The 7,736-nt window shown below is 54.8% G+C and overlaps 1 protein-coding gene across 1 annotated transcript; it reads left to right on the top strand.

The window, feature by feature from the left end:
• Nucleotides 1-252: 252 nt before the first annotated feature.
• LOC121345407 (protocadherin gamma-A10-like) lies at nt 253-7,633 on the top strand (the record flags this gene model as incomplete). Its single annotated transcript, XM_041422257.1, is given in 5 exon segments — nt 253-425; nt 506-1,712; nt 1,714-3,872; nt 3,961-4,037; nt 7,162-7,633. Coding segments are annotated over 5 exon segments (4,088 nt in total), but the record flags the coding sequence as incomplete, so codon positions are not given.
• Nucleotides 7,634-7,736: the final 103 nt, after the last annotated feature.

Genomic DNA, 7,736 nt, shown 5'->3' with positions numbered 1-7,736 from the left:
TCATCTTTATTTTCCGAAGCGAAGTACTGAGACTTTGATGGCTGCTGTGAAATATCCCTTTGGTTAAGGGGTGTTTTGTGCTGTACTCCAAAGCGAACATACGTGTGTCTCTCTAAAGAAAGTTCAGCTCTGTCCCATCCCATAATTTGCTGGAAGGCGGCTGCAGAAATGACAGCTTTAGTCCGGCTGATCTGGCCACATCCTTTCGGTGATAACTGTCCCCTCCGCGCGGGCTGTCCGTGTGCCGGGCAGGGCGGGCAGCGCTCGGTGCCTGCAGTGCCGGGCGGAGGCTGCGGGCGCCGCTGTTGACCGAGAGGAGCGGGAGGAAGCTCGGAGCGCTGCAGCCCCGCCCGCTGCCGACCCGCTCGATCGCTCGCTCGCTCGGCATCAGGCTCGGTGGCGGGCGGTCTGCGAGAGTCTCCGCAGTGCAGAGCGGTTCTGCAGGGAGGCAGAAAAGCCGGCGACAGCACCCGGGAGGGGCGAGTCGGAGGGTGAGTGGAAGAAGTGACAGCGGAGAGGATCGACAGAGAGCAGCTGTGCGAGCGTGTGCAACAATGCGTGCTGCGCTGTGAGCTGATAGTGGAAGGGGAAATGAAGTTTTATGGAATAGAAGTGGAAATCACAGACATTAATGACAACGCGCCCAGCTTCAAGGAAATTGAACTGGAAGAGACAATAAGTGAGATGACAGCCCCGGGGTCGCAGTTTCCCCTGGCCGAGGCTCAGGACCCTGACTCGGGCCGGAATTCCCTGCAGAGCTACGAGCTGAGCGGCGACGAGCACTTCTCGCTGGCCGTGCAGACGGGCCCCGGCGGCGATCAGCGTCCCGAGCTGGTGCTGGCCAAGGCGCTGGACCGGGAGGAGGCGGCGTTTCACGAGCTGGTGCTGAGGGCGAGCGACGGCGGCGATCCGGCACGGACGGGCACGGCTCGGATCCGCGTGACGGTGCTGGACGCGAACGACAACGCGCCCGTGTTCAGCCAGGCGGAGTACACGGTGCGTGTGCCCGAGGACGTGCCCGTGGGCTCTGTCCTCGTCACTGTCAGGGCCACGGACGCTGACGAAGGGCTGAATGGTCATTTGAAATACTCGTTTAAGAAAATCACAGAGAAAGCCTTGAAAATATTCTACTTAGATAGTGAGACTGGAGAGATCAGGCTGTTGCGGAGCCTGGACTTCGAGGAAGGCGACTCGTACGAACTGGAGGTGCAGGCACGTGATGGGGGTGGCCTGTCCGATACTGCCGAAGTCTCGATCACTGTGAAAGACATAAACGATAACGCACCCGAGATTTCGGTGAGGTCTGCGCTCAGCGAGATTTCTGAGGATGCCCTGTCGGGGACAGTTGTAGCCCTTTTGCACGTACATGATCGAGACTCAGGGGTGAATGGCGAGGTGCGCTGCTCGATCGACAAAGACGTCCCGTTCCGGCTGCAAAGCTCGCAGGGCAATTACTACAGCGTGGTGACAGCGAGAGAGCTGGACCGGGAGCAGGTGGCGGAGTACAACGTGACGGTGCGGGCGGCCGACGGCGGGTCGCCGGCGCTGCAGAGCAGCGCGGTGCTGGCGCTGCGGGTGCTGGACGTGAACGACAACGCGCCGGTGTTCGCGGAGGAGCGCTACAGCGCGCGGCTGGCGGAGAACAACGCGGCGGGCGCGCTGGTGCTGACGGTGCGCGCCACGGACGCGGACTGGGGGCAGAACGCGCGCGTGCGCTCAATGCGTGCTGCGCTGTGAGCTGATAGTGCAAGGAGAAATGAAGATTTACCGAATAGAAGTAGAAATCACGGACATTAACGACAACGCGCCCAGCTTCAAGGAAGCTGAGTTGGAAGAAAGAATAAGCGAGGGGACAGCGCCGGGGTCTCGGTTTCCCTTACCCGAGGCGCACGACCTGGATTCTGGTCAGAATTCCCTGCAGAGCTACGAGCTGAGCGGCGACGAGCACTTCTCGCTGGCCGTGCAGGCGGGCCCCGGCGGCGATCAGCGTCCCGAGCTGGTGCTGGCCAAGGCGCTGGACCGGGAGGAGGCGGCGTTTCACGAGCTGGTGCTGAGGGCGAGCGACGGCGGCGATCCGGCACGGACGGGCACGGCTCGGATCCGCGTGACGGTGCTGGACGCGAACGACAACGCGCCCGTGTTCAGCCAGGCCGAGTACACGGTGCGTGTGCCCGAGGACGTGCCCGTGGGCTCTGTCCTCGTCACTGTCAGGGCCACGGACGCTGACGAAGGGCTGAATGGTCATTTGAAATACTCGTTTAAGAAAATCACAGAGAAAGCCTTGAAAATATTCTACTTAGATAGTGAGACTGGAGAGATCAGGCTGTTGCGGAGCCTGGACTTCGAGGAAGGCGACTCGTACGAACTGGAGGTGCAGGCACGTGATGGGGGTGGCCTGTCCGATACTGCCGAAGTCTCGATCACTGTGAAAGACATAAACGATAACGCACCCGAGATTTCGGTGAGGTCTGCGCTCAGCGAGATTTCTGAGGATGCCCTGTCGGGGACAGTTGTAGCCCTTTTGCACGTACATGATCGAGACTCAGGGGTGAATGGCGAGGTGCGCTGCTCGATCGACAAAGACGTCCCGTTCCGGCTGCAAAGCTCGCAGGGCAATTACTACAGCGTGGTGACAGCGAGAGAGCTGGACCGGGAGCAGGTGGCGGAGTACAACGTGACGGTGCGGGCGGCCGACGGCGGGTCGCCGGCGCTGCAGAGCAGCGCGGTGCTGGCGCTGCGGGTGCTGGACGTGAACGACAACGCGCCGGTGTTCGCGGAGGAGCGCTACAGCGCGCGGCTGGCGGAGAACAACGCGGCGGGCGCGCTGGTGCTGACGGTGCGCGCCACGGACGCGGACTGGGGGCAGAACGCGCGCGTGCGCTACCGGCTGGCGGAGGGGCGGGTGCGGGGCGCGCCGCTGTCGTCGTACGTGTCGGTGCAGGCGGAGACGGGCGCGCTGTACGCGCTGCGCTCCTTCGACTACGAGCAGCTGCGCGAGCTGCAGCTGTGGGTGCGGGCGGAGGACGGCGGCGCGCCGGCGCTGAGCAGCAACGTGTCGGTGCGGCTGCTGATCGTGGACGAGAACGACAACGCGCCGCAGGTGCTGTACCCGCCGCCGGGCGCGGCGGCGGGCTCGGGCGCGGCGTGGTCGGGCGTGGAGCTGGCGCCGCGCCGGTCGGAGGCCGGCGCGCTGGTGGCCAAGGTGGTGGCGGTGGACGCGGACGCGGGGCAGAACGCGTGGCTGTCCTACGAGCTGGCCAAGGCCACGGAGCCGGGGCTGTTCCGCGTGGGGCTGCACAGCGGCGAGGTGCGCACGGCGCGCTCGCCGCTGGCCCGCGACGCGGCGCGCCAGAGCCTGGTGGTGCTGGTCAAGGACCACGGGCGGCCGGCGCTCTCGGCCACGGCCACGCTCAGCGTGGTGCTGGCCGAGAGCGTGGCCGAGCTGCTGGCCGAGCTGGGCAGCGCGGCCGACGAGGCGGCGGCGCCGGGCGAGCCGGCCGCCGGCCTGACGCGCTGGCTCGTGCTGGCCGTGGCCGCCGTGTCGTGCCTCTTCGTGGCCTTCCTGCTGCTGCTGCTGGCGCTGCGCCTGCGCCGCTGGCACCGCCAGCAGCTGCTGCCGGCCGACAGCGGCGCCTTGCGCGGCGTGCCCGTGTCGCACTTCGTGGGCATCGACGGCGTGCGCGCCTTCCTGCAGTCCTACTCGCACGACGTGTCGCTCACGGCCGACTCGCGCAAGAGCCAGCTGCGCTTCTCGGCCGCCAGCTGCTGCGACACCCTCCCGGCCCGGCCGCCGCCCGACGAGCCCGCGCCGCTGCTCGGGGACGAGGACCCGGCCGCCGCCCTGCCCGCGTCTTCTGCCCCTCCCTCGGTGAGTTTCTGGGGCCAAAATCTTTTTTCCATGCTTTCCTTCATTGTTCCTCTCTCTTTTTTTTTTTTTTCCGTGGTCCATGTGCTGCGTAGGAAAAGCAGAGAATGAAGGATCGGTCCTCTACATCTGCATGATGGGGCCTGCTGATTCTTGCTGCACGGAGGTGGACGTGGGGTCCATGTTCAGCCTTAAATTTGCTGGGCACGGTCGGAGAAGGGAGGTTGCTCTTGGCTGGAGGTTTTTTCTTTGTGTTTTCATAGAGTTGCGTTTTGTTTCTTCTTTTTTACTCCTGACAAGTGTAATTCCTCTCAGCATTCCATATTCTTAATGCATCTGTTGCATCAAATGCAAGTGGAATTTATATTGTTTGGAGGGTCGGGTGTTTCCCCGACAGCAACTGTTCCTGAGCAGATTGACATTCTTTTGAAAGAACACTTAGTCGCCCAGTGTCTAACATCACTTTAAAATTTTCAAATAGTGTACATTCAAAGGTAGCCATGTGCTGAGGTAGGATGCGCAGTTATTGTGATGACTGGGTCCTTTTTGAGCTGAGTATCGTTTATGTTCTTGACAGTATTTTATTTTAGTTAGTAACTCACATTTCCTTTGAGTATCAGTGATCGTTCTCTGACCGTGTGAGATTTTGTGTACCTCTTTTCTTTCAAAGAAGACTGACTGCGGTTGTAGCTTTGCTGTTGCACGATGTTTGGCCAGGGTGAAAAATCTCTTTTGTAGGTACAGGGCAGGTTAAATTTTTGCTGTGATTTTTATTTTTTTTTATTTTTTTTTATTTTTTAATTCTTAAAGGTGTAAAGGTGGTGTAGAAATTCAATTTGTCCTAGTTGTTATATTAGACTCGCAGTTGTGGTTCCTCGCATTTTTCCTATTTCTACTGTATAAAGAAATTACACTGAGGATATGTGGGCATGGCCTTTGATGTGAGCTCCCGTGTGAGTGTTTTTTTGCATGTTTCACTCCCTAGATACCCTTTTCCTGTACCTACTACTGTTGACATAATCTGAAATGTCAGGCTACTGAGCCTTGCAGAGAAATCCAACTCCCCTTCCCGGTAAATGTGGATGGCTTGATGGTGGTGGGTGTTAAAGATGTTTTAGGTGGGTTTTGATTATATGTTATTGCAGCTTATGAGGGTCAGAGGATACTCTGGATGTTGTTCAGGACTGGAGATTAGAGTCCTGTGACTTGAGTGTGGAGGTTTGTTGAAACAGGAGAGACATTGTTTGCTCATTTCCCTGTTCAGTGTTCAGCCCTACTTCTGTGCAATGTGATTTTCTTCTTCCCTGGTAAATTTGTCCTATCACATCTAACTTCAGCTGTGTGGGAAGCCCTGGGAGGTTCCTCCTGTATGTTCGCAGGTTGTTTTGGTTTTCTAATGAATGGTTTAATTAGGTTCTTATGGCAAGTGCCATAAAGGGAATTTTGGGTGAAGCCAACTCTGTATGCATTACCTGCTAAGTACCCGAGCTCCGTGCCTGACCTTAGGACCATCATCATCAAGAGTCTTTGTTGATTCCTTCCTTTTTGCAGAGTTAAACCTCTTCCCTTGCTCGTTTTAATAGAGGTGTTTTCTTGAAGATTTACTGGAAGAAATACTTATGCTTGCCACGTACTCAGGTTGGGAAGTGAAATATTATCCACGGCAATGGGAAGCTGTGTGAGGACCTTTTCTTTTGATGGCGCCTCTCCACCAAAAGGTGGTTGAGGAGCAAAAGGGGTTGAGGAGAGATTTGTTTGTGAGAATGTAATGTTGGAGACACGTGTGGTTTTGATTCGTGTATTTATTAATGATATTCTGAGAATTGTCTAAAGTGTGTCTTCATTTTTTGATATTTCGTCATTTGGACTCAAAGGGCGAGGTTGTGTGTTCACCATTTCTGTTTTCAGTTTCATGATGTTTTCTGGGAATGGTAATTTTTGGGCGCAGATGGAAACCTTGCATTCAGAGTAGGAGAGTCAGCCATCCTCCAGAAAACCCATGTGCTGGACAGTGATGGTGTTACCTTTGAGTGATATTTTGATGACTGGATCACAAATCGAGCTGCTGATGGTAGCTTTTACAACATTCCAGAATTGCTGAAATTATTGTGATGAGCAGAAAAATCGCTGTGCATGGATTTGTGTTATGATTCTTGGGATTTGAAAACATGTGAGAGTGACTTTTAATAGTGCCTGTCCTCAAAATTTGATTTGTATTGTGTGATGACAGAGAAAAGTCTGTCTATCCAGAGACAGGGCCAGTGTAGGAGTTTACTGTGATACGGTTTGAAATGGATAAAAGAAATGTGTAAAGTTCCATTCGTCCTTGTAGTCTGATGAGGCCCTCACCTGTGGTTCCAAGTTATTTTTCTTTTTTCGTGGTCCAAGGAAATTACTGTGGCTGGGGCATGTGGTTTGAGGTCCTGTGTACTTGGAACAAGACAGTTTCCTTTGTTGTGTAGCTACTACAAGTTGCAAAATAAGAAACATACACTTATACATTGTAGTGGTTCTAGGAGCGCAGTCTAAATACCCAGACCCAAGCGTTGGATGTGTCTGAAGACTCAAAATGCAGTTCGAGTAGGCTGAGAGACTGGCTTTGATCCAGGAAATTGGTGTGCCAAAGGGTTTTTTTTGAAAATAATTAGATTTAATCTCTGGGGTCTAGGACTGTGTCATTTTTTTCCTGTGATCCCTTTCCTGAAAATAAATGACAGGCATCCAGCAATAAGGAACCATGTTGCTTGGATAGAACCGTTTATGTTTCCGATGTGAAACATATTTTATTTGATTCTATGAAAGACTCAGAAATGCCTTTGCACTTATTCACTGTAAGGTTCTCAGGCATGGAGACACAAAAGAAGACATTTCATTATTCAGAAAAAAAAATAATAAGCGTTATTCATTCTTATAATAAAGCTCTAAGCTTTGCTTTAGGCTGATTTGTTTCTCAAGTTAATGTGACCCAGGTAAGGGAAGCAGAATTCAAGATGCGTGACGGAGAGTTGAAAGGTTCCCAACTTCATCCCTTTCTATAATATCATTCCTTGCTCTTGTAGTTTAACTACGAATTTTTTAAGACCAACTTACTTCCTTTCCATGTTGCTCTGACACGAATACTTGCATCTGAGATTTCAGTGGGACTAAAGGACATGAACTGAAAGCACCCAAAAGCGCATGTGACTTAATAACGCCACTCGAGTCACACCGAGCCAGTGCTTCTTGCGCTGAGCAAAGCTGCTCTGGAACTGGAGATTGGTGAATGGACGCTTCCCGGTGCTCGCTTTCCACTGGAGAGGGCACAGGACGCTGACGTGGGAACGAATGCGCTGTTGACGTACCATCTCACGAGCGACCCGTCGTTCTCTCTCGCCTTAAAGGAGACCCTCGACGGAAGCAAGCAGCCGGAATTGGTGCTGGAGAGAGCCTTGGACCGGGAGAAGCAGAGCTGCTTTGAATTGGTACTGACAGCAGTGGATGGCGGGGATCCCGCGAGATCCGGGACTGTTCAGGTTCGCATCAATGTGACGGACTTAAACGACAACCCACCTGTGTTCAGCAAAGGAGTCTACGAGGCGCGAGTGGCGGAGAATTTGCCAGCGGGGTCTCTCGTGCTGAGGGTACGGGCGACAGATGCAGACGCGGGCACCAACGGGCGGGTCTCCTACTCCCTCAGCAACGTCCACGGCACCATCAGCGCATTGTTCACTGTCGACAGCGACAGCGGGGAGGTCAGGACGGCGGGTCCCCTCGATTTCGAGGAGAAGAGTAAATACATATTTGGCCTGGAGGCGAGGGATGGGGGGGGTTTGGTATCACACTGCAAGGTGCAAATAGATATCATAGACGAGAACGACAACGCGCCCGAGAT

Source organism: Onychostruthus taczanowskii, unplaced genomic scaffold, assembly GCF_017590055.1.
Source record: "Onychostruthus taczanowskii isolate IOZ18803 unplaced genomic scaffold, ASM1759005v1 scaffold725, whole genome shotgun sequence".
Classification (NCBI taxonomy): domain Eukaryota; kingdom Metazoa; phylum Chordata; class Aves; order Passeriformes; family Passeridae; genus Onychostruthus; species Onychostruthus taczanowskii.
Note: the sequence above shows the minus strand (reverse complement) of the source record. Positions and strands in the feature narration are given on the sequence as shown.